We start from the raw sequence: 25,960 nt of genomic DNA on the forward strand, positions 1-25,960 counted from the left end.
TAGAAGGGGAAAATGTGATCACTCACATCACTGGTTAACTTTCCAGGCTGCATTTATTTACACAGTTACTTAAGACAACAATACGAAAGGGAGAAATAAGCTTGCACTGCTAAAGGGTGGCATGTTAAGTTAGATACTGGAAATGCACTGTCTGAGTAACTACGACTTGATATGCTTTAAGGCGCAGAAGCCGACCCTTAGTTTCCTAAAAAATCTAACTGGCATTCCTATTCTGTCCCATACAAGCTTTTTTTTTTTTTTTTCCTTTTTTTTTAAACTTTTTTGTAAATATCACCACTTCATTCTCCTTTTACACAGCTTTAAAAACATCATAAATTAAAACATGGAGTCTTATTTATAGTGTCCCTTGTATACAGCTTTACGGTTTATAAAAGACAAGTGATTGCAGTTAAGCTTAAAAAAAAAAAGAGAGAGAGAAAGAAAAAGTGGATTTGCTTTTATCAACACAGAATAAATATATCCCCCCAAGGACGCGGGAGGTACAACTGTAACCAACACCCTGCGTTAGCAGATCCCTTCCAATTTCAGTATTTGCAAGGTCGGCGATATTGTTTGTTTAAAAATCTGCAGTTATTGTGATTCCTCTTAAAAAGGCCTGAGTTAAAAGTTCCACTCTGGGACTTGTATCAGATTACTCTCTGTAGCAGAATCCAACCTCTTCATTAATAAAATTCTTCAAGGCAATTCTTTCACATGGGAGGAACAATCATGCCAGATATTGCTGTGGAAAGAGAAGACAAGAGTCAGTAGCTTTTGTGTCCAAACTTCCTACTAAAAGAGAAAAAAGATGGGAAAAAACACCCACACCCCACTATGTTCGTTGAACATTAGCCACAAATGAGCTTTCTCATCTTCCCCGGAAGGAATTTGTAATTACAAAATATACATGTACTTTATTAAGAATGTAGTGTTATCAGTGAGTATATGTGTCTTTAACAGATGATCCTAAACGTCCCTCCAAATCTGATTTCAATTTTAAGACGTAACTGGCAAGTCAGAGTTTGAATACTGCTGGGAAAGTTAGAGCCCCGTCGCTTGCAAAGGAGTGGGAATTTTCAGTTTTTCACTCTTTGTCCCCCTTGCTTTCACTTCCAAAATATAAAATGAAAAACTGGCCCACCATAACAGCCAGCAATTGCTACGAAAAACCATGGCTCTGCCTGTGTCCTGTATTAGCGTGAGAGCTGAGCACTGAGGACTGGAGCGGCGATTTGGGCGCCTCCACTTCAGTCCTCGGGCCTGAGGTGAGAAGCAGCCAGCTCCAGGAGATGTCATTCCCTGGGGGATGAGGAGGGAGGGTGTCCCCTGTACCTCTGCTGCAGTCAAGGTTTCTGCAATGGTCTGACCATGTCTCTAGAAAACTTTAGCCTAGGAAAGCTAAAGGAGATCCTAAGGCAAAGGGAAAGCTGTATGGGAGAATTAAAAATCTTGCAAAGCATTGTTAGGAGGCCTCACACAGTTGTATTAAAAGAGCATGGAATCCCACAGGCCCACATTCCACCTCTTTTCCGTTTGCTAAGTCCCCCAGAGGTGCTTGCTTGCTTGCGTGCATGCTCAGTCGTGTCTGACTCTTTGGGACCCCATGAACTGCAGCCCACCAGGTTCCACTGTCCATAGGATTTTCCTGGCAAGAAAATACTGGAGTGGGTCGCCACTTCCTTTTCCACCCAGATTTATTTATTTGTCTCCGTGAACCTCTCTGCCTCCTCGGCTAGGAATGGGGTGTATTTGCTAGGGCTGTGATACTGTTCAGAGTTGTGGGAGATTTAAATGTTAACGACCAATATGAAGTGCTTAGTTTTGATAAGCTCCTAGTGAAGAGTTGGGCTCCTATTAAATTCTGCTGCTAAATTAGCTGTGTGACCTAGTGCAAACTACCGAACTTTTCTGGGCTGTGTTTCCTTATATCAACTAGGTATTGTCCAACATGGAACACTTCACTTGATGGGTATAAGGAATAAAGGGACAAGTGCAGAGTTCAGGATGGCAGCTTTGAAATATGTGGAGATGAGAGCAGTGCTTACATTAGAAGCAAGAGGCAGCCATCTTTGGCTTTAAGCGATGGCTTAGCATCCTGTCAGGCGGAGAAAGGAAGTCATTGCTTTCTTTTTGTTGGCAATTCTAAATTTAAATTAATGTCCTTGTCAGTGGTGACTGCATCTAGCAAGTGACCCTCTAAATTTCCCAGCTCTCATGTCTGCAAGAATGGGCTTTTTTAAAGAGACCCCCAAAGCCTTCAGTAGACATGGGAAGGCCAGGTGAGGCTCTGAGTGCTGTGAGCCCCGCAAGCCTCTGTTTCCCCTCCCCGACCCCGACATTTTTTATTCAATTTTTAAAAAAGCATTTTGCCAAACACTTTTTCCGTTAATTTTTAAACCCATCTGTATTCACAAGGAAATTTAATCCACATGTTTCTGATTCATTTACACGTAAATCATCCAAATGTTGTTTTGCAAGAGCCATTCTGCAGTCCAAAAGCTCCTAGAGTCTTTTTTGTAAGTCCTCATAAGCCATTTTTCTTAGAAACAGGAAGTGTCTCTTGCCAAATGCAGGCCAATTTAAACTCCCAATGATTTGGGATCCATTGGAAATGCAGTGCGCCCCTAAGATGCAAGTGAGCCCTAGATTTTGACTGACACAGGAAGCTGGGTATTTCAATCCAAGCCTTGAGAATTCAAGATGCTGTAGCTCCAAAGGCAAGGAGGATGGACTGGGAAAGAGGGTCTTTGCAGAGTGAGAGCTCAGCATGGTGCTGCCTCCCTAAGGGTCTTTTCTTCCAGGCTGAAGGTAGGTCCAGGCACCTCTACTAAAAGGCAGACCTTCCCAAGGGAGTGCTAAGGCCTCTGGCAAAAGAAGTGTCTCCTTATGCCTTCCTCCAAAATCTAGCCTGTGTGCCCAGCAGTCTCCTAGAGCAGAGCCTGATCACCAGGAAGTTTCCATATGATACAAAGCAAAAGGGAAAATGGACAAAATTCCTGCTAATTGGGGTCGGTGGACCCAGTCAAAATTTATCAGTGGGGCCCTAAAAACATCAGGTTTTTTTTTTTAATTCTAGATGACCAGAATTTAAAAAAAAAAAAAAAAAAAAACCTACTCAGTGTTCTGATACCTGAATAATGTGTTAAATCAATAAGATGAAACTTCTATTACAGCCACATTAAAAGCTATAAAGCAAAGCTAACTAACAAACATGCTGCCAGTCCAGAGCTAACAGTGTTTCTTAATCTCGGACACAGGGGTTAAAAACTCCAGCACGTTGAGAGCCCAGGCTGGCATCCTAAGTGAGCCAGGTTCCCGCTGTGGGGACTGAGGTGGCTCAGCCAGACTCAGGCCTTCTGTAGCGAGAGCGGCACTCACTGCTGCCATGTGAGAATGCCTCCACATAGCCACCACATGTTACTCCAGAGAAGGTGGAGAGGTGGATTCTCTAAAACATAAAATAGCCCAGTTTATATGTGTTAGCAAAAAGTTAAAATCAAAGCCAAATAAACAAACCTACAGTCTGGGGGTGTCTAGGGGTGACTGTGGTCTGTCCCCACTTCCCTCCCTCTCCTTCACTGGTCCTCAGACTCCTCTGAGGGTCTAATGGAAGCCAGGGAACCTCTGTCCAAGAAGGCTCGGAGATGCTTACACCCAGAATTTTGCACGGAACATCAGGGGGTTACTGCTCCCTAAATCTCTTCTATCACTTCCTAGACTCCAGATGCAGAACCCTTATTGATGAGTGAATTTTGGGCAAGGAGTCCCGTTTGTGGCCTCTGGGTTTAGGCACGCTAAAGAGGCCTTTTAATAAAAAAAACCTCATTGCATGACTGCGGGGAAGCTCCCGGGATGTTAGAAGCTGTTTTTCTTGTGTCTGTGCCCTAATCCTCAAGATTACTTATGTGGGTGAGATGGATGGGTGTTTGAGGCTTAGAATGTTCCAGAAATGGTGCTGGCACACGGACTTGCCCAAGTGGGGCCCATGAAGATTTCCATGAGGACACGACACCCCCACACTCTCAGAGAGTAATGTGTGCCAGGGCATCACAAGACCGAAGTGGCTCTACCATCCCCCTGGCAGCTGGGTGATCACATTCCCTGACAGAAGCTCAGAAAACTACTGGCTTCAGCAGCAATGCATTTTTTAATTGGATAAGAACAAAGACAAAATGCAAAGTTTTGCCGAGCTGGGAGAAATCTGGAATGAGAGGGTGGAATGTGAACTTCCTCGAACCACCACATGTGTAAGGATGCGGAGCTAATCGGGAACAGGACGAGGGGACGAGCTTGCACAAACTCAACATGTGTGTCAAGCAGAAGACAATTCCAGGAGATGTGCTACCAGACTGTGGAGAGCTAGGTGGGGCCGGCCAGCCTGCGCTCCAGCAAGGTGGGGAAAGGGGAGAAAAGCACAATGTGGGTACGATTTCTGTTAATTCTTCACTGCGGAGACTGTCTGGAACATAGGGTTTAAAATCCCCACCTTGGGGGCAGGTCCAGTGACATGGTGACAGCATTCTGGGGGCTGCCTATCTCTTAATGAAATCCTTTGAGGCCCAAAATTAGATAGAATCCATGCTTCAGGGGCCCAGCTTTGGGAGAAGGGAAAGTGTGTCTCCAGGACTATAACTGAGCATACGAGGTAACTCAAGCCTCTGAAAACATACACACTTGAGGAGTCTAAGATCAGGACTGAACAATGACATCTTGATAACAATGGAAGGAGATGTCTCTGTGTTGTTATCTTATCTTTAAATCCAAAATATGTCTAAATTTTACATAGTTTTTCATAGGATGTTCACTGGTCTTAATGGGCCAATAAGTGCAGAGAACTAAGAAGGAGACTCTCTTCTATTTAGCTGCGGGGTGTCTTAGAGCCTTTAATTAAACTTGCATGCATTGTGACTCCAAGATAGTAAGCACCATTTTCAAGGTTTGTTTGACCATAACCATTTCTTTCTTTTTTTAAAACAGAACATTTTATGAGACTCCAGAAATACTGAGATAGATAAGAGGAGTTTGTCCTACAGATGTCTCAGGCAAATGGTAGACTGTCAAAGGTTTTACCTACCTGGGAGAGAAAACCAGCTGGAGTCACAGGAGAAACTGAAAATTCTAAAATATAAGAATGGAGCTCCTGACTCCCAGGTAAGGACTTCCTTGTTACCCTTTCTCCCTGCCTCTTGGTACCTGTGCTCTAGGAGGGTACATGGCTTAGTGGCTACCACACAAGACTCCGGCTCAGGTTATCCTTAAACCTTCTGCTTAAAATGCCTCCCCCCCCACCTCATCTCCCTGGGCCTGAATCCTACTTGCCCCTCATCCAAGGTCCAGTCAACCTTCTCCATGAGGCTGGTCTGAATTCTCCCTAATCTTTCCCTCGTCTAAACTTCCACAGCTGGTTGCCCAATGGCTTGAATATGACCATTTAGTTTAACATAGGGGCTTATATTGGGGCTTTCCTGGTGGCTCAGACAGTAAAAAATCCACCTACAATGCAGAAGTCGCAGGAGACACAAGTTCAATCCCTGGGTTGGTAAGACCCCCTGGAGGAGGGCATGACAACCCACTCCACTATTCTTGCCAGGAGAATCCCATAGACAGAGGAGCCTGGTAGGCTACAGTCCATGGGGTCGCAGAGAGTCAGACATGACAGAGCAACTAACACTTTCATACTTACATAATAGTCAGTTGGGCTGGGGCTTAACCCCAATCTCCCTTAATGTGCTAGTCCTATAACTCTGGATGAGCCTTCTCAGCTCTCAGTTTCTGCATCTGTATAATGGGGACAATAAGGAGCCTATATCTAAGGCTGGTTGGAAGCAATGCATGAGACAGTGAAGACGACAGGCTGGGAAGAAAACCTCCCACATTAGTGGCTCTGACCATTGTCGTCACCATCACTTGAGACCACAGTGTGTATCTGTTGAGGAGTAAATGTGTGCTGTCACCAGAGGAGGCTGAGAAAGGGCTGCTAAGGAAACGGATCTCTAAGGAGTTGGTTAAAAAAAAAAAAAAAAAGAATGATGGACAATTAGCAGAGTGGTAGTTGGAGGTAAATAGACCTTTAAAACACTTAAACAGCCTAACTGTGTCACCTCTAATCTTGCTTATATGGTCAATTTGCTTAACCAACTCTTCCTCCGTCACTTGCCCTGTCTTAATGATCACAATTCTGAACAAGGTGGGTCCAAATGAAACAGCTGTTACTGTAACAGTGACGACGAGAAGGAGAATACCACAACTCCAGAGATTCTCCTCCTCAGTTCTCTAGCCTACATGTCTTTTTAAATTTTTTAATAGAAGTGGAATTTAGAAAGCTGAAGATGAGGTAATTCTTAGGTTTCGGGTCTAGGAGCCCACGGTCAGAATATTACTTTTCCCAGAAGCCAAGGCCCCCGGGAAGAGACCGCTGAAAACAGTGGCGCACTGTGCCCACATCTGCAGGGGAAGCAGACAGACGACAGACACGCAGCGCGGGTGGGTGGGGCCTGCCTGGTGAGTGGACGGCGGCGGGAGCAGAGTGGGCGGGGCGGAGGAGAGCTGCCCGGAAGTTGGTGTCAGTTACTGTGACTTTAATTTCTCTCCTCATACCTCCTCTGCTGCCATCACCCTGACACTAAGGACCTTTGGTGCATAACAGAATTGGTAACACAAAAACCACCAGAACCCACGCTCAACTAGAAGGGAAGGGCAGTGTCATCCACAACAGCAAGTCGAGCACAAGCGTGCCGGAGTTATATGCTCCCGCTGTGCACTAGGCAGGGTTGGAGAGGTGGAGACGGCTGTAGGTCAGAAGGGGGAAGCAGGCTCTGTACTTTGGGGATCTGTGCAGACTGGGTTAGAAACGCTCTAGGGGTGACAAATGTACACACCTTCTATGTGGCCCTGTCTTGATGCCATCTCATCATTACTTAAGTATACACACACACACACACACACACCTTACACCACCGGAAGTTCCCTTAATCCAGGAGGTTCTAAAATTGGGGCTGAGTTCCTCCTTTCAGACCCTTCCTGTTTCCTCCTTGATCCACACAGCATGAAAAGACCTTTGGCCTCACCGAAGGGCTGCCCACTTCAGTCACGGACCCTCGAAGAGCCATGGGCCTTTTCTTCTCACATGCCACCCTCTCCACAGCTGATTACAAACCCCATTACACCTCCTTTCTGACGTCAAGTCTACATTTAACAAGGGCTATGATTGGCAGCTTGGGAATGGCAGATTTCTGCTTTCCATACGTTTTTATCCTTATTTAAACCCATTATAAGTTATGTTCACTTAGGCATTACATCCTCAGTTTGCCAGCTGGAGATGTAGTCAGGGTGACAGAGCATTATTTTTAGCTGAAAAAGATACTTGCATGAATGGGTGGCTCCCCTTTTGTGGGGCTGAGCATTTTCTATCACAAACAATATTGCCTGAAATGTCATTCCAGAGTCTGAGTATCTTCCTCTTCCCTCTAAGAAGATGGCTTTGCTGGGGGATGTTTCAGGGATGGGCATGGGCACTCACCTCACCTGTGCTGGACAGACTGGCCAGTGCTCAGCAGAGCCCTTCTGGAGTCAGAAAGGTGCAGGCAGGAGGAGCTCGGGTTTAGGAGACACACAGAGGGGGTTCGGTTTTGGCACCATCATTACTAGATACGTGACCCTGAGCAAACTGGGCCTTCGTTTTCCCATCTATATAATAGGAATAGTACTGCCCTTACGGAGTCTTCGAGAGAACGGATGTAAGTTTACATCAGTACAAAGTACTTGTCTGGACGTATAAATAGACAATGAGAAACAAGACTGCCTTCTTGAGCGCTCTCGACCCAACGGCTGAGCTCTGTCAGTGAAGATGGGCATGCTGGACACTGAAAGGCAGGTTCTGTGGGGCACTGGGTTGGGGCACAGATCCTGAGGGTTTATTTTTATCCCCTCTGTTTTTGCCTGTGCCTCTGGGCAGGTGTTTACTCTCCTGATGCCTGAGTTTTACCCTCTGTTCAATGGAGACCATAACGGTCCTTGTGTTTCATCAGGAAGTTGTGAGGATTAAATAAGATAAAGCAGGCACAGTACTTAGCACTGGTCAGTGCTCAAAGAATGGCAACTGATGATTTTATTGATCTTACTTCCCTGCCAGCTGCCTTAGGAATCCTGGATGCATCCTGTTTACCCACTCTGAGTAGCATAGTGCTTGGAAAATAGAGCAGGAGATAGAACTTTTGAGCCTGAGTTTGAAGCCAGCCTCTGCCACATACCATTGTCTCCAAGTCAAGCCATTCCCTAACCTCACTAGTCTTTTGCTTTCTTGTCTATAAAATATGAGTACCGATCCCACAGTCGCACTGTGGCAAAGGAAAGAGGCCATGCAGCTCAATACCCCAACTCAGTGCCGGCACTTAAGGAGAAGGTAAGAAGCGGTAGACCCGTTTTAAAGGTTCCTTTTTTCTCAATGAATAGAAAGGTCCCCTAAAATCTTTGTGACTCTTCTTTTCCAGATTCCATGAGGGGGAGGAAATCAAACAGTTTTAATATGAACCAGGGTCCTCCAGGGGCACTTTGGGCTTTCTGGTTCCCAGCAGTAGTAAGCCTTGGGTGTTTGGTCTAAGATGTTGTAACCTCAGGGCCCTGACTGGGCTGTCACACCCCCTCCCCATGATCAGCCCCACACGTGTTCATGCTGACACAGGCAACAGGAAGGGAACCTACTTCAGGAGAAGGCCAGTCCCGGGAGAGACCCTGCAGTGGAGAACTTGCTAGAGTCCACAAAAGACTGATCTGATTATGGCGACCACAGAGAACGAGAGAGGAAAGAGAAACGATGACATTAGTAAGTGGTGACGGTGTTTCTCAAGGAAATCTAGGGCCTGAGCAGAACTGCTGGAGTTGGAAGAACTGCACAGGCAACTCCAGCAGAGGAGGGATATGGGGGCCTGGGGCCAGGTCCAACAAGGGCGAACACTCAGGAACAGAAGAGCTGAGGGCAGACAGGGGCAGGCAAGCCCAAGGCCGAGAGAGCCCTGAGCAGCAGCGCGTCTGCTGCAGGCCCTGGGAAGGTGAGTCGGGGCATCTGGTTGGCCCCAGGTGGGGCCTGGGGCTTACCTTGCAGACTGTTCCCGTTGGTGCTGGTGCAGGTGGGAGGTGGGGAGGTCTGGGGTCTGACGACAGGCGCAAAAGCACTCTTCTGTTTCACGGCTGAGACCATGTTGGCTGGTGAGAAGGAGAAGATGCCGGAGGAGCTGCTGCAATTGGAGGGGAGGCTTGTGGAGGAGGCCATGGTGGGGCTAGATGGCACGACTAAGGGGCAAGGGGAAAAGAAAAATCAGCGCTTCTCCTGGCATCCTGACACACAGCCTCTCAGCTCCCACCCTGACGCCCACCCCGCTCAGGCCACCCTTCTAGCACGAGCCTTCCCTGAACTCTCAGGGTCTTGTCAGATTTCATCGTTTGGTACCTGGCACGTGTTTCTTTTGTTGGTGGTGACTGTGATCTTTTGTGTGTTTATTGTAGGCCGACTATGTGCCAGGCAGTATGCTAGAACATCTCAGGTCAGGAGGCAAGAGTGTTCTTACCAAGGGAATAGTATCACATAATAGCTTTAACAGTAAGTATGGCCCACTCTGGGGAGTCGGGGAAGGGAAACCAAAGAAGGTTTCATGGAGGAGGTGCCAAAGGAAGTATTTCAGGTAGGGCCTATACTGAGGTTCTAGCAAAGGGTCTGGGATACAAGAGACAGGAGGTGGCCAGACTGAGAGGGTGTGGTCACTAGCGGAAGGAGACGTATGAGGAAGAAGAGTGAGTTGGAGGCAATTCCAGGATTCTAATTTAAGGCACTGATGAATGGATGGCGGTGTGTGTGTCTGATGTCTCCCCATGAAGCTACTACAGCTTCCTGAAATGTATGTGTATGTGTGCCAGTCATGTCTGACTCTTCAGGACCCCATGGACTGTAGCCTACCAGGCTCCTCTGCCCATGGGGATTTCCCAGGCAAGAACAGGCCATTTCTTCCTCCAGGGGATCTTCCCCACACAGCGACTGAACTGGAATTTTGAGTCTCCTGCATTGGCAGGTGAAGTCTTTACCACTGAGCCACCTGGGAAGAAGCCCTCTTGAAGGATATGACTGTGTGTCCATGTTCCACAACACAGATAGATAGAGGTAGGTAGGAGGCCAGATGGATAAATAATCCACCACGTGCTTTCTGAGGGACTACAAGTCAAAGTTCCAAATCCTTTCTACCGCCTGCAGAACTGTACAGAGATGCATGCGTGTGAGCTAATAAGCAGCAGGATCGGAGCTTTATGTAAATACTCACAGTCTGGGAGTGGTGGGGACGTGGATTATCAATGACAGGAGATCTCTGGTGACTCAGAGAGAGAGAGACAACCTAGCTGCTTGGGGGATATGAAAGAGTGTGAGTGATGCAGGTCCTCTCCACCTGGCCTTTTCATCTTTCACTAGTTGCTAGTCATCTCAGGTCACTTTAGGAAACGGATATTGTACACACGAAAGCCCTCTACACTCAGGACTTAGGGCCATCACACACCCACCTTCCATTTCCTCTGTACCCCAGGGAAAAGTATGAGTCCTGTCCGATGATTTTTCAGGCACTTAATTCAAATTCTAGGTACCTCCTCCTCACTGTATTATTTTCTACATTATGTAATAAACATTCTATATTGCCTTGTCACCTGCAGGAATCGTCACATCTTTTGCATCTATGTCAGTAGCCAAGCAAGCTTAGGTTGGGACCTATTACATCCTCTTTACACCTGAGCAAACCAAGTGAGTTGAGACTCAGAAAACAGTCCAGTGACTTGCCCCGGTGAGTGAACTGAAAGGTGAGTTAGGGAACCACACCCCAGTGCAGGGCTACCCTGCAAAGGAAACAGATCACAAGGGGACAGGCCCCTTCCCAGGAGCATACCACAGTCCAGATCCCTGAGTAAGTGGCCTCCCCCTCAACCTCCTGGCTTTGGAAACTTAGGGAAGAGCTTATCAAGTCAGTCACAGACAGCAGTTGCCATGGGGGGAAATGACCTCTTCTAATCAGCCTTCAGCACTACACAACCCAAACGCACTGGATGTTTTATGGAGCAGAACAGGGAGCCGCCATCCTCAGGATTTGCACAAACATTTTCTAAACTCTACTTTTCTTTTAATGAGACCAGCATTTTTATACATCTCTTAGGATTTGTAAATGTGAAAATGCGCTCAATAATAACACCCATTTAAATTGCAAAACTCCTGCACTGGAGGTTTGATTTTTAAATATTCGTAGACTTGAAATCCTGCTGGTTCACTGAGGAAGGCAATTAATCTCGTTGGCAAATGCGATCATTATGTGTATTTAGAGGTGGGGTGTTTGAGGGGGGCCTTAACAGAGGAAGGGGTGAAATATAGTCAAGCAGTTCCATTTGTTATAACATTATTAGTTATCAGCCACCACACCAGAAAGGGTGTTCACCAGTGGAAATGTCTTATTTTATTTTTTATTCTGTTTGGAATTTTTCAACATGAGTGGTTTATGAATAATTAAATATTGTGGAGGCAAAAATTCAAATCAGCTGGGCTTTTTTGTTTATTGTTTTATTTGCATTTATGCAGATAAAACCGTCCCATCTGAGAGCCTATTTGAGAATTTAATACTATATTTGTGAGCACTGAGAAAATCAATTAATGGAAATTAAATGTTGGAAGTTTCACAGTCTGACAGATGCAATCTCAGGCTCAGGTCGCTGGGTGTCTGCACAGGCTTACGAAGACAGAGCAATCCAAGGCCCTAAATTGAATTGCTACCATATAGCAATTAGGTTATTGATTTAATTAAGAATGCCACCTTTTAATTTTCAGGTCATGATTGAAACCTTTTCTGATTGAAACGGGAACACTGAAATGGTAGATTTGTAAGAAACAATCTTTTGATGAATCAAAATCTACCATGAAACTGGCCCCAAACATTGATGCTTCAGCAGACAGATGTAATATATGCAGATTATTTGGGGAGAATTTTAAATGTGCAACAAGCTGCTGATTCCAAACAGATCAAGTAGAAATAAAGAAATCCAGAGGTTTAGCTCACACTGAGCCTCAAATTCAGCTGAAAGGTGAATGGCGCTAAGTATTACTTTCAGAAGTTAACTTCTTGCAAAGGCCAAGAATGATCTTTCCTCTTTCAACAGCCTAGCACACACTGCATTTCCTCTCTCAGAGAAAGCATCATTTTCAGTACTTTTAGCTGAGACTCTCATTTTTAAAAAAATTATACCATCCTTTCATGTAACAACACAGTTTCTATCAGCTCACAAAATTCTAAGAGCTTAGAATTATTATACACCAGAAGAGCCACCCACACTGTCCAAGATGAACTTGGTTTTCTATGTAAAAATCCTCAGAGGGCAATCAAGAGACAGTGGAGACACAGCTCATGATGTTTTGTATGTAAAGATGCCAGTTCCCTGAGGTTCTTTAGATGCAATTGAAACACTGCATTAAAAAAAAAAAAAAATCCTTTAACCTCAGCTTCTTTAAGACAGGGACAATGCACAAAAGAACAATTTCTTGTATATGTTTTTTCATCATGCCAAATTTTTGGGAAAAATAAACTGTGTTTTTTGGTTTGAATGTTTGGTTTTTCTTTGTACATATTAAACACAAAGGGGAAAAACATCTAAACATTAAAAGAATAAAGGAGAGGGACTTCCCTGGTGGCCTAATGGCTAAGACTACAGGCTTCCAATGCAGGGGGCCCACGTTCGATCTCTGGTCAGGAAACTGGATCCTACATGCCACAGCTAACACCCAGTGCAGCCACTTAAGTAAATATCTTTAAAAATAGAAGATTTTAAGGTTTAGATAGTCATTACCATGCTAAACTACTAGCGCCACTTAAGATTATCATTCTATCATTATGATTATTACCGAGATTTACTAACTGCATCACCCATGGGCTGAGCATTAGGACAAGCTTATTACATGCATTCTTTTATCCAAGTCTCACAGCAACTGTGTGGGAGGGAGAGTGGGTTCCTTCCCCATTTTACAGATAAGAAAACTGAGGTTTAGAGAGGAGATGAACCTGCTCAGAGCCACGTCAGTGACTGGTTGAAGAGTCAGACCCAGCTCCGTCTGACTGGAAGCTTGGGTTCTCACAATGACCTCACATTGCTACTCTGGTTACAGGTAAGCTCTGCTAGAGAGACAGGGCAAGGAGGCAATGATGCAGTGATGAGCAAGGAGGGCAGAGACTCCTGCTGGAGACAGTGCTGCCTTGGGTCGCATCACTGGGTCCACACCTGGCAGGGCAGAGCCTGCACAATGAGCCAACACAGCACAACGCCCAGGTTTTGAAGCAAAAAATGTGCAGAAACACAGGACACACATCTTTACTTACTGGCATAGGGTGAGTTGGCAGCTGAGCCGTTGAGGAAGGTGGGGGAGCCGCCCAAATTGGACATGGCAGCAGTGCCGTATCCATTCATACTTGTGGTGACCGAGTTATAGTTGGTCTGCTGCGGGGTGGTGCTCGGCACATACCCATGTGGTGACACGCTGCTTGAGTTGCGGGTGAAACCTGAGAGGTGGGGGCGAAAGCAAGGATGAGGGTGGCATTCAGGTGGGTGGTGGGCCTGGGAGGCCGGGGCAAAGGAGGTCTCTGTCTCTTGCCCCCTCACCACATCCCAAAGGGAAGGGGCCGAGTGATTCATGGGTGCTAGCTCTGTGATTAAAATGGGAAGCCAGCGAAAGACACATTTCTCAGGAGATCATAAATACTTAGCAGGCCCGTGAGAAGTGGCAATGCAGGACCCATAAATTACCATTTTGGAAGAGAAATAAATCCCAATCTGAGAGATGTACCCTGGAGGTAACAGGTTCCTACTCCTGGGTGAGGATGATAGGCTCTGGCCCCTCCAGAACTTCAATTCCAGCCCTCTTTGGGACCTGTCAGTCATGGTTTACAGTGAAAAGTCGAATGCAGAGATGGCTAAATTCATGGATCCTGTCTAGCTACCCCCCACCAGATTGCCAAACATGATGGCTAGAACCAAAAGTCTATAATAATATCTGATACACACAGACCCAGGAATCTCCCCTTTTTTTTGGGGGGGGGGAATTTTTTTTTTAAGTAAACTCTTTTGTGTCAAATAAATGGGGAGAGGTAGCTTGAGGTTGGGAGGGGGCAAGGAAATTAGCCCAGGTGGGGGTGGGGACAAGGGAGGGCTCCTGACCCTGATTGGTGGCCTGCGACGCCTCGGAGACATTCACGGCCAGTTGTCCACTGAAGGAATTCACGCCCATCATTCCCGCATGGACCGAGGTGTTCGTGAGTGCCGGGAGCTGGCTGTGGTTGCGAGGGACACTGTACAGAGCCTCTGCAATGTCAGCCGCTCTCTTCAGAATAATCTCCTGAAAAGTAACAGGAACATCCCGTTTAACTGCCCCAGTCACATTCCTGGGAGTACCACATCCCAAGTGTTTACTGCAGGCTGCACTCAGGGCTTTCCATGATTAACTGCACTAACTGCTGCAACCTTTTCAACAAACCTGTGTGTTCAGTCTCATCATCATCAAGCCCATACCTCAGATGGGCCACCCGAGGCTTAGAGAGGTGAAGACCTCATTTAAGGACACTTACCTCCCTAAGGACAAAGCTGGGCTGCATAACTCTGTGTGACTTTGACAGCTGATTAACTCAGCCAGTCCTCCATACTACCTTGCAGTACAGTACAGCAACCTGGGGCCTTCCCTTCCCCACCAGTAACACAGAAAACTCTGGGGTCACTCTCTCATACACATGTGTCCACACGTGCCTTGAAATTCATCTCCCTGGATGAAGTTAAGGGAAGGTTAAGTGTCCTTAAGTGTTAGTGTGTTAAGTGTGTCCTTAAGTATTAGTAGGGCTGTGTCCCTTGGACACCAACCGATTCAAGCAACACAAGAAAGGAAGGATTATCTCAGACTTGTAGTTTCCTGAGCAAGTTGAATCAGAAACATGGAGTTGCTCTATGAAACAGATGCAGACAATGGTCAGGCCTTGTTAACACTTTTTAGGAGAAGAAATTAAGCCCCCCTTTTCCTCCTAAATTTTCTCGAAATTGAGCACCAGTAACTCTTCTTCAATGATGAACTATATTCCCACAGGAGATTCCTTTTAAATAAAGTACCTTTTCTCATAAGAAAAATTATTCCCTAGAAAAGGCAATAAAAGATTTACAAAAGAAGAGAGAGGAACCGAATGGCTTTGCAACATGTTAGGCCTGAATGACTTTTACTCTGAACTCATGAAAGCACTTTTACAATTTTCACACTTTTTCATTCTAACGAGGACTCTGGGAGCTTCAGCTGAATGTGGAAGGTTCGAGACCCAGCGCGCTCACCTGGTTGTTGTGGGGCATCCCATAGAGTGCTTCTACCAGATCTGCAGCCCTTTTGAGTATCACTTCCTGTCAAGGAGAAAAGCAGATACAGTCCTCTGAGTGAAGGCAGGATGTCATTATCTTTTCACATGATCATGTTCTATTTTCCCTCTCACCATCCTTTGCCAACACACTGCTTTAAGGGCAGTGGGTTTGGGGAACCCCAGAATGGTGTTAAATCACCAATTTATCCCTGTTCATATACACACTTAATCAAGTCAAAAGGTGAGCATCATTGGTACTGCAAGATAAAATACATCACTCAATAGTCTGCCATAAGCACGATAAAGCACTCATATGTTTATTGCTGAATACAATTGCAAGGTCATTTACTAGATTACTACGATCGATGTCAGTTGGTGCATGTTATGAATCCCTAAGATGTGTTTATTTTGCACTTAATTGCTTATTCCAGGAACCATGACCTTATCAGACAGGTCATTTTCAAGAGATTTCCAATCAGTCTTCAGCTAGTAAGAAGCATGTGGCATTAGCCTCCTCTTGTATATCTCCCTTGTGTGGCAGAGTCATGAGATCAGGGGGTGATGTGCTGTTTTGTCAGAGGTTCTTACAAAAGAATTCTCCTGCCCCCAGAAGCTCCCTCTGCACTAACTGTCATGACTGGCAGAGTCTGCTTCTTTTATAGCAATTCTCTGCTATTTCAGTGTTGTTTGTCATTTTCCCCAACTGCTCATTCATCCTCCTCCTAGGTGTTATGCTCTGCTGTTCACTCCAGTTGAAGAAAAAAATGTCTCCTTTCATTTAGGTGGACTCCCATATTTAGCTAGCATGCCTGTTTCTAATAATATAGGGCACTCTACAAAAATATGTGTGGTGGTAATTTTTTTCACTCTAACCACAAGAAATTGTTCCTTTATTCAGCCCCAATTTTCTGAAGATTCATTTATACTGCAGTGTGAAAAGAAAAGCTAAGCTTGATACATATAAAATGGAGGTTTATCAGAGAACCAAACATGAAGGCATGGTATGATTATCAGAGGTGATTTGCAAGAAGATATGTTTACATTTTTTTTTTTTTTTTGCTGTGGGTAAAGTTTCAAGAAGAAGTTTAACTTTAAATGTTTTACACAATAGATTTCTGCATGGAGAAGCAGTACTGTTCAATTTTCACATACTGCAGACACTGATCACAAAATAGGGATATAATTACATTCATTTTGCTGTCACCATAGCCTCTTCAAAAATTCTTGAACAACTCTTGAAATGACAAGCTTTTAGATACATATTAGCATTTTTCAATTTTAAATTCTCTATAATATAAGATAAAATAGTTGTCATACTGCAGTAACTACTTATGACATATATAATGTCCTAAATTCAAAAATGAGGTAGAGGGGTTTTCAGTTCTCAATAAACATTTATGCGTGCTTTAAGCTGCTGCTATACCCCATTTACAAAACAGTTCTGTTATTTTTCAGATAAGGAGTGGAAAACATTATATAATCAATGGGGTTTGAATCAATCCATCTGAAATAATTTATTTTTTAATGGAAGCTACAAGATAACCTACCACATTTTTGTTTGCAGTGCTGTCTGACCGCAGCAGTTAATAATTTACTATGGTATGGGCACAGTAAACCCTATCCCCAGATCAAATTCAGCCCGCACTGCTTTCATTAAAACCTCACGGCTTTACCTGGCTCTTAGAAAAGATGAAAACAAAACAGGGTCAAGTTAGTTTATATACTAAAAGTTGACTTCTCTCGGTCTATATTCTTTATTTCTTCAAATGAATATTTATGTCAGTGTTTGGGCTTGGCAAAGAAGGTATTTTTCTTTCTTCTCATTTTAGGGAAAAAATACACGACTGTTGTTTGTCAAAAGCAAGATGAGGTATGCAGTTAGAACCTGCATTTGTGAACTTCAATCTTGAAACAGTATCACTGAGGATTTCAAGCAGCACTTATTTTAATTAATTTCACAGGACCAGGGAGGAGGCAAGTTCCAATAAACTCCAGTATCTTTGAAGTTCTTGTACCTGAAAAATTCCAATTATCAGGGTAGGATATATATTTTAAACTGATATTTTTAGTGATAACAGGTTTTGATGACATAATTCACTTGTTTCTTTTTCTCCTTACTCAATACCCAGAGTTCTCATCAGTATTCAACTCCCTGAAAGTGAAACGTGAACTTCACTTCCTAGAGTTGCCTCCTCCTTCAATCCATGGAGCCAGGACACGCTTTCCACTAGGCACATTGCTGTAGTCAGGTCAGCAGCCCAGCATTGCTTCAGACCAGCAGGCTTGAGGACAGTGAACCCAATGTCATGTCCTGAAAGTGACTCTCTTAAATAGCATCTTGCCTATTTTAAAGTGTCCTTCATTGTGGTATCAACTTGGGGCTTAAGGGGGAGACAGCTTTTGGCTCAGCTTGGCCAATGTGATTCAGCTTCTATTAGTTATTTCTACAAATGGGAAGGAGAAAGGAAATGTCTGGGTCCTCTATGAGTTAGTGCAGCAAACCTGCAAGGTGCTTGGATTTCGGTGACCAGAAAATTGCTCTCACCTCCATGTCATTAGGCTCCCAGTGAACTAGCCCCCAAGCGTGTTTGTGTTGGGGATCTAATATATTGCCTTTCAATCAGAGCTGAGAACCACTGAACACACAGACAGAACATGACGAGCAGGTCAGGAAAGCAATAAAGATTTTACAGAGCTGTCCAAGGTGCTAAATTTACTCAATAATGGGTTTGGCACCATAGTGTTAACCTCTCATTTACTACCAGTTTGAGGGACTAAATTGAAGTAGCTGACTTCATTTACCTTGAAATGTATATTTTATGACATTATGTAAGTAGATTGAAAGGGCACTGCAGTTTTAACAATTTAAAGGCTAAAGCATGTTTAAGATGAAACTTGAATATTTATTGTATATTGCACTTAAAGTATATAGAATGTTAAAATGTATTGATTAAATTTGTAAAAGGCATTATAAAAATGACAGGTAGTATAAAAGATATATGCCTTTTAAAATCAAATTGATAGTATATGCGATCTCTTCGGTGGTCACAAGTGTAATTTTTTTGCAGTTTTATATGGTAATTTGAAAAATCTGTAACTTCACATTAGGAAATGATTGAGCCTGGGATGTTAAAAAAAGAGAGAGAGAAATTTCCCATAAGGGGAAGAGCTGGATGTTTCATATAATCTTTTGTCTCTGAAACTGTTCCTAAAGTCTTATTTTTTGTGACATCGTATAAGGATCCTTCCATTCTAATATGCAATTTTAATATTTCTGAAAAGAAAGAGCATTTGACTAGTACTAATATCTAATTTTTCAAAGCATTTATTTGTCAAGAGAGATTTTCTCTTCTCTTCTTAATGTTTAAAACGACTCCCTGCTTGCAGTTTAAAACATGAGGGTAGAGATTAGACTCTTCCAAGATAATTAATCCTATCCTTGGATTAAAAAAATACATATCCCATTGGGCAATTAAGAAGACAAATACTAGTACCCTAAATATTGAAAAGCCCCAGAGTCTCCTTATAGAGGTAATGCTTATTCTCCAACCTATATCCTGAGTCAGACTATTTTTCTTTTCATAAGTTTGGACTTATTCTCTCTTAAAGACATAGAAAATGTTTACTCTTTAAAAACAACTTTTTACTGACCTATTTCCTTTCACAATCAAAACTGGTCATTACCTGCCTTGCTATGACCATTGATGATTATGTGAATGGGATTCTGGAGAGAAAAAATGGATAAGCTATACTAAATCTGTTTAGAATTAGTAGAAACACTGGAGAGATTCAAGGAACAGTCAAGTATAATTGTCATAAGTTTTGCTATGTTTTGGAACCTTAATGATAAAAATGGCAAATGGGCTACAAAAAAGTGAGAAGATACGGCTTTACTTCCCATGTTGCAACCCAGTCAGTTAGCAAATAATTCTTAAACTTGCTGTTGCCCAAGTAGTCGCACACCAACATTCCTCTCCAGCACCTTTCAAGGCACCCTATCTTCCCAGAATTACGGTACAGGGTTCCTAGGAGGTTGCAAAAGATCTCCACCCCTCTTTATTCAACCTCCTCTCCCTATACATCTGAAGAACTGCTCTCTATTCTGGGCTAGCTTGACCTCCTCAGTCTAGAAGGAACATGCTGGGCCCCCTCCTATCTCCAAACCATCACTCGTTTGCTCTTACTTCATCTGGAACACTGGCTTCAGTCTGTGTCCATCTGCAATGCCTTCCCATCCTGTAGAGTCTGGTAATGAATGTGGTACTGATGGTGGTGGAAAAGAAAACTATTGTGTTTGGAAGGGAGACTTTTAACTCATTCGGTCCTCATGGTGAGGCTCTGTATCACCATTTGGCAGATAAGGAGACAGACTCAGAGAGGTCCACCAACTTGCCCTGAGGTCACACAGCTAATGAATGTCTGAGCAGGGATTCAAGCTCAGTCCTGTTACACATCAGAGCCTGAACTCTTCATACTTACACTATCCTATCAGAACTAATTCCACCTTCACTGAGACTCCAGCTTCTAACCTCTCTCATTCCTCTGAAAGAGAGTGCTGACTGCCCCACCCAGAGCCACACAGAAGTAGATTCTGTAGGGTCATTTTGTTCTGCTCTTACATGTGCGAGTCTTCAACCTCCAACAACTAGACTGTAGGTACTTTGAGGTCATGGCTATGTCTTAATCTCCTTCTCCAAGCCCCTAGCACTGTGTTCAGCAAACCACAGCCCTTGAGAAATTCTTATTGAAGAGTCTAAAATAGGTACTGATTTTTAAACGTATGTGCTTAATTTACATGAGGAAATGAACAAGTCATATATTTGGCATAGTTTATAAAAGTAGAAGACTTAAATTTGGTGCCCCATTTGGCTCTAGACTTTTTAATCCAATATATAAATTCCCAAAGGTCAAGTCTGGGGAGGTTTTTTATATCATTTTTTTAAGTGAATTTGCTCCTTCACTCCTGCTGGCTTGTACTTACACTTTAATTTTGTGACTAATATAATGAATCATCTCGGGTACAGACATTATCTCAAGTTATAGGCTGCTATCAACATGAGGCTGGTCTTGATGTACATTAGCCTTTTATTAACTGTACTCCTAGACTCTTAGAAATACTTAGGTTTTTGCATACTCTCAGGAACAAGGCATATCATATCTGATATGCAGACATGGCTAACTCATCTTTCCTTCTGTTTTATGACAGTAAAATCTCTGAGGATTATTCACCCTCCATGTGAATCGTCGGCATCTGATCCCAAATGTGTTGCTCTTCATAATAAGTGCATATTCACTGTGCCCACCCAGCCTCCCAGGGAGAGTGGGAAGGGTGTCTAACCATCTGATACTGAGCCCATTTATAAATCCAGTTCAATGTTTTAAGTAATTCAAACCCAGATGAGCAGGGGAGATGGCCTGAACTCTCTTCCATTCAGAACACATATAGACCAACTCATAAAGCCAGATGGTTACCCATTTACCAACACAACATTAATTTCAAATATCAGAATCAGATTTTGAGACTCTGGAAACTCCCTCATAAAATTAAAGCCCAGGGATGCTTCAGTAATTTCAGAAGACAATCTGTGCTTGGCTTTATGCTCCCTCAAGTAGAAAATAATGTTTTGAGGGATGCAGAAAACAGAAGCTAAATGATAAGCATCAATTATCAAAGTCAAGTTGACTTGGGTGATTCCTATGAAAGAAGTACAGTACTTTCCTGTCACTACACATTTCCTGGACATCCATTTATCACCAATCTGCTTTCCTTATCAGGGGATTCAAGATACAGTGGGTCCAAATATCAGAATGGCAAAATCACTCCTGATTTAAAGTCGATAAGCACCTATCAATGAAATCAGCACTGACTCCATGCACCTCCTCACTCTGGAGTTTACACTGGGTTCAAATTTTGAACAGTGTAATTCAGCTTATTAGCCTTTAAGTTCCAGCTCTTTCCCCACTTGCTTCTGAAAGTGTGGGTGACACTAATTGGAAAGTCTAAGAGCTGAAAAATTGATTGGAAGTTTCTGGCAGCCCATTTCCCACAGAGCTGTATGTACAGCACAATAAATACTAGTTGTACTGAAAGGTATTTCTGTGGAGGGTAGTTTTCTATCCCAACTTCCTTTATGTTTATTCAGCCAAATGGAAAATTCCACAATAGTAGACTCTGCATCCTAAAAAAAAAAAAAATCTTATAATGAGGGCGGTGAGGGAAAGAATAAAACAAACCAAAATAATACTTGAGCACTGTTTAGTTTCCAATCCTCTGAGACATTCCTTAAATTTTTCATTTTTTCTGGTATTATGAACTTCTCAAAATGGAGCTTACCACAGATCATTATAAGCCTTTAGTGTCACACTTTAAACACTCTTTACTCAGAAGCCCTATGACTGAGAAGTGTCGCTTACATTTAGCATGGATATAATTAAACATGTTTCTGTTGAAAGGGGCATTCTCATTATGGCTAAGGACCACTTTAGAGTAAATTGAAATGGAAAGGAGGAACATAGATGAGGTGTAGGTAGCAAGTGGTTATTTCTAGGGAGGCATAAAATGCCAAATGTGTAACAATTATATTTTACAACCCTGCATTCTAAAGACTTCAGAGCATTTTACTATATAAGAAGCCCCTGTTGAAGCTTAAGGAGCATTCCAACACACACTCATTGCCCATAGCCTTTAAAGAAAGATAAAATTCAAACCATAATCAAAATCTGCAGAAATTTTCAAAACAAAGGATTTAAGTATTTTGAAAGGGTCTACTGCTATTCGCACAAGAGGCTTCAAAAGTATTCTAAAGACACTGCAGAGGTTTGAAGGGGAGGGGTGCTTCCAAACATCCTCTAATTTTGAGGCCAATTTTGTGTTTAGATTAGATGATACTCCTCTTACTTCTCAAACGTATGTTAGGTATCATTGTGCCACGTGGCTGAAGGTGCACCAGAAAGCTTTGCATTTGTTAGAAGCATGGTATAGAAGACTTCTGAATCACATGGAATTAAGGCAGTTGTAAGCTAACGCAGCTATATCAACGTAAGACATACTAACTTACATGATTGACTTTTACAGTGGAAAGAAAAAGGCTGTTTTCAGGCAGCTGTTATTGCCTCAATGGAAAAAAAAAATCAATGAAAGTGAAATGAACAAGAGATTTTGTCTGAGTTGCAGTTAATACCACTGAAGAGCTATGGATATTAAAAGGTCAACAAATAAATTAGCCAAAGTGTTATGAAATGAATGATTTGGCTTATAATTTTATTGAGTGAAAATTGTTCGCTATTAGACCAGGTAATTTTTATCTTGTGCCTCAATTACTGTTCCGTAAGCAATAATATAGTTGTAAGAGCTGCTGGTTCGATCGCGTGACCTCTGAGAAGCCGGCTAGGACAGCTGACTTTACTATGATGGATAACTAAGCTTGGTCTCCACGAGGTGCCAAACCTCCCTTTCCTGCAAGGGGATCTCATAAAAGAAACATTACAGCTTGATTCATTTTACCAAAATGTTCGACTTTTCAAGTGTCAGCAGTTAAGTATAAATTGTGAAACCAGGTATTCCTGAGGAGAGTGATGACAATGGCTTCCCCCGCTTCTTTTTGGTCTCGTGGCATTCTCTTCTAAATGGTGTCATGGTAATTGGTGAATGGGAGCCTGGGGTGCTTCCCGCCACAAATACAGTGAAAAATGGTGTCTGCACCCTTGTGGATATGACCTGCTTGGAGGTACAGAGCTGAACTTGGTAACCTCTGGCTGGCTCTTCTTATTCCGATTCATTGTACTGGTTTAAGACCAGCGCTCTGGGTTAGGTCCTGCTGAGTGGCCTTGGAAATCGACTTTCTGATCAGGATGAAAGTCTCTGCTTAAAGAGAAGGCTGTGGACAGAGGTGCCTTTTTCAGGGCTAGGTTGTAAAGTCAGCACATGAAACAAAACCTGCCTAGAGTCAAAATTACCCTTGAAACTCTTTTAAGTTGCCAAGGCCTGGGCTCTTAGAAACAGAAAGCCAGAAATTAACTACTTGTGTTTCTCTTTGTCTTTTGGCTGTGGCTTCCCTTTCCCTAGGGTGAGAAAGAATAAATATCTAGTTTGAAAGTAAGAGGACCATTGAGTAAACAAAGAGATTCATTTTATGTACGTCGGCGTATGTCTGTGTATGTGTGTCTGGCGTGTGTGTATACAAATGTATGTGTATATTTATATTTTTGGACAAGTACGTGTAGTTCAACTTGAGTAAGTGATGCATGCAGGCTGGAACTACGCTGAACTTTAAGGATATCTAAGGGAGGCAAAAATAGAGTTGGTTTTGGCTTCTTAAATTGTTGAACATCATTGGTTATTGCATGTACCTCCAGACGAATGGTATCTGTAAATGATGATTCCCAAAGCTTTACAGATGGTCCTGACTATAACTGCAATTAAAATTCACTGCCTCAAGACTGCTGGGGCTCTGTTGGTTCTTATTACTCCAGTGTTTAATTGAAGTGTTACTCAAGGCTGAAAACAGCAAGCATGGCCGGAAACCTCCTAGTGTCTCTGTTTCTTTGGTCTTTAAGAGAAGGGTGTTGGGTAGAAATGAGCCCCTTGTGCCTCCCCTGTGACTTCTCCTTGAACTAATGAGTAATTATATTCAAAGCCTCTGTACACAGGGTGTGATATGAAGGTTAAAGTTACCCACACACATGCGCGCGCACCCACCCATCAAGAGCTCCATGCTAAAAAAGGACTTGAAGGAGGCTCAAGAATACAGGCTATTGGAGTAGCTGTTATTACAAGTCCCTGCCGCGATGACTCGGGGGCTAAAGAGAAAGAGAATTATCTCCTGGTACTGTATTTTTAATTCCTGCTGCCTCTTTCCCCTGACTCAGCCATCTGTGAGCTACCCTCAGACCCTGCTACCACCTTCCTCCTCCCCCTAGCTGAACTTGCGAAATTCTAAAAATCTGGTTTATAAAACTGCCTTTTTTCTTACAATTCCCATTTCTTAATTCTAGGAGGCAGTGCTTTAGAGATTCAGGCTCTGGAATCCAAAAGCATTGACTCAAAACCTGCTCGGCCACTTTCAGCATTGCAAACGCAACCCTCGGTTTCCTCCGTTTCCTCATCGGTGGACTCAGACCAGCTTCGAGCTCAGCAGACAGCCAGTGAGGCTTACGGAGCAGGAGGCAGAGATAGCAGTGATAACCCTTCCTTATTTTCCAGAGAATTTGGGCAAACTATGTGCATTCTTAGAGCCAATGTGAATTATGTGCCTGCAAAACCCTGTGAAAGACTCTGAACAGACTAATGGTGAGGAAATCTGGAAATGGAAAATCTCTATCGACAGCTGCACGAGCTGTCCTGAGCCTCAGTTTCCTCATCTCTAAATTGGGCATGATTCAATAGCGACAGAATAACTTATTGCAGAGTTGGTTAGTTAAAGATAACATACATAAAGTAACACAGTGAAAATTAAAACTTCTGTGGGAGTCATGGCCTTTTTAATGAATCTACAATCTCCCTCCCCAGAAAAATAATGTGTGATACAGGTGTGTGCATACTCATCTCACACACACACACTTGTGTATACAATTTTAAGGGCACACAAAACTAGGTTAAACTCCCCTGATAAAAGCATAAGTAGGAGGGGACACCAAGCCCCTAAACTGGGCATATTATCAAAATGGGGAAGTGGAATTTGCCTGTGAGTTTTCTGGCAGAGACAGAGGAGAGAGGGGTAAAAAAGAACTGCATTCCACAGTTTGTGTTTTTGACAAGAAAAGGCAGAGACAAAATGGTTTTTGGAATCAAACCCAAGCATGCTTTTCCTAAGAGGTGAATATACCATATGACTTGTTTTTGTTACTGTATTTTTTTTTTTGAGTCATTTTGGTTCCCAGATATAATGTTAATAGAGTTTCTTAAAAACAAAACAAATAAATGATTAGGATTAGAGAGCAGGGCCGGTGTCACAGAGTAAAAGATAAAGACATAGGGTTTTTCTTTCTCCTCTTCTGAAACCCTCAGTCATCCCCTTTTCTGCTAACAGGCAATGTGGTTATGCAAAGATTTCTTATTTGTATTTTCACTGATGCAACTGCAGGTTTTGAATTACAGATAGTCTTTGCATAAAGACTAAAACAATAAAAACATAATTAGAATACATGGTATACAGCCGACTCCAGTTTAATTTTGCCCCAGCTCTGTATTTATGATAAATCACTAAACACGGCCGATCTTTAGGGCGGGTGATTTTGGGTCTCGTGTCTGCATTGAGCAAAACCAGTGCCTGTGACTAGCATCTGAATTTCCATTCTGCAAGTGTACAGTGGAACTGAATAATATTTGGCACAATGCAGTGCACAACTGAGCCACTAAATGGCTGATTTACTAAATTATTATTAGATGAGCCCTTGCTGTTCCAAATGAAAGTGCAGTCACTGTCTTCCTTCATGGTGTGTTCAGATTGTTCTGTGTTTAAATATTCAGCATGAGGCTAATGCGAACTGATGAACTGAGACTATAAACATTCACTTTCAATACAGATAGAGCGACAGAGATGAAACATATCATGTGGCCTGTGGAGGTG

General features: G+C 43.1%; 1 protein-coding gene across 16 annotated transcripts in view; it reads right to left on the minus strand.

The window, feature by feature from the left end:
• Positions 1 to 442: 442 nt before the first annotated feature.
• EBF1 (EBF transcription factor 1) overlaps positions 443 to 25,960 on the minus strand; it is a 411,245-nt gene continuing 385,727 nt past the window's right edge. For 8 of the 16 annotated variants that reach the window (XM_086412669.1, XM_086412666.1, XM_086412664.1 and 5 more), the window contains 6 exons: positions 15,370 to 15,435; positions 14,221 to 14,398; positions 13,386 to 13,565; positions 9,094 to 9,288; positions 8,701 to 8,769; positions 443 to 742 (listed from right to left, as the gene is read on the minus strand). In XM_086412669.1, coding sequence (XP_086268795.1) covers positions 8,702 to 8,769; positions 9,094 to 9,288; positions 13,386 to 13,565; positions 14,221 to 14,398; positions 15,370 to 15,435 — 687 coding nt within the window. In that variant the 3' untranslated portion in view covers positions 443 to 742; position 8,701. The remainder of the gene's footprint in view (positions 743 to 8,700; positions 8,770 to 9,093; positions 9,289 to 13,385; positions 13,566 to 14,220; positions 14,399 to 15,369; positions 15,436 to 25,960) is intronic. The other 8 variants (XM_086412671.1, XM_086412665.1, XM_086412672.1 and 5 more) reach the window with 1 other exon arrangement.

The sequence above is a fragment of the Bos grunniens genome, chromosome 7 (genome assembly GCF_055505025.1).
Source record: "Bos grunniens cultivar Pamir isolate PY7600 chromosome 7, Bosgru_T2T1.0, whole genome shotgun sequence".
Lineage (NCBI taxonomy): Eukaryota > Metazoa > Chordata > Mammalia > Artiodactyla > Bovidae > Bos > Bos grunniens.